General features: G+C 62.6%; 1 protein-coding gene across 1 annotated transcript in view; it reads right to left on the bottom strand.

The window, feature by feature from the left end:
• Nucleotides 1–6: 6 nt before the first annotated feature.
• Nucleotides 7–596, bottom strand: part of LOC102042167 (actin-like protein 6B) — a gene marked incomplete at its 5' end in the record, with an annotated part of 3,627 nt that continues 3,037 nt past the window's right edge. The window contains 2 exons of the mRNA XM_031065832.1: nucleotides 7–210; nucleotides 290–558. Coding sequence (XP_030921692.1) covers nucleotides 130–210; nucleotides 290–558 — 350 coding nt within the window. The remainder of the gene's footprint in view (nucleotides 211–289; nucleotides 559–596) is intronic.

The following is a 596-nucleotide window of genomic DNA, read 5'->3' as shown; positions in this document are numbered from 1 at the left end:
CAGCTTCCCTCAGAGCTCCTCAGTTTCCCTCAGATTCTCTCAGTTCCCTTTAGGACCCCTCAGGTTCCCTCAGTTCCCCTCAGGGCCCCTCATTTCCCCTCATTTCCCCTCAGTTCCCCTCAGGGCTCCTCAGGGGCACTTGCGCTCCACGCACTGCTTCCCGCCTTCCTCGTACTCCTGCTTGGAGATCCACATCTGCTGGAAGGTGCCCTGCGGGGAATTTGGGGCCGTTTTGAAGCGTTTTGGGGCGCGTCCTACGTGGGGGGACCCCGCGGAGCCCCAGGCTCACCAGCGAGGCCAGGATGGAGCCCCCGATCCAGGGGCTGAAGCGCCGCTCCATGGTGCTGTTGCTGGCGATGAGCTTCAGGCGCATGCTCTGGGACAGGGGGATTACTGGGGGCAACTGGGAGCCACTGGGAGACATTGGAGGTGACTGGGAAAGCCCCACGGAGTGACTGGGAGTGACTGGTGATAACTGGGAGAAACCCTGAGGCCCAGCCTGGGTCCCCCCCCACCCCAAATGTTCCTCAGAAGAGTTTGGGGTCCCCTGATCCCAAACTGTGGGGGTCCCTCGAGGGAGAATTTGGGGTCCCCCC

This window comes from Geospiza fortis, unplaced genomic scaffold, assembly GCF_000277835.1.
Source record: "Geospiza fortis unplaced genomic scaffold, GeoFor_1.0 scaffold4865, whole genome shotgun sequence".
NCBI classification, from domain to species: Eukaryota; Metazoa; Chordata; class Aves; order Passeriformes; family Thraupidae; genus Geospiza; species Geospiza fortis.
The sequence above is the reverse complement of the archived record's forward strand: the minus strand, read 5'-3'. Positions and strand labels throughout refer to the sequence as shown.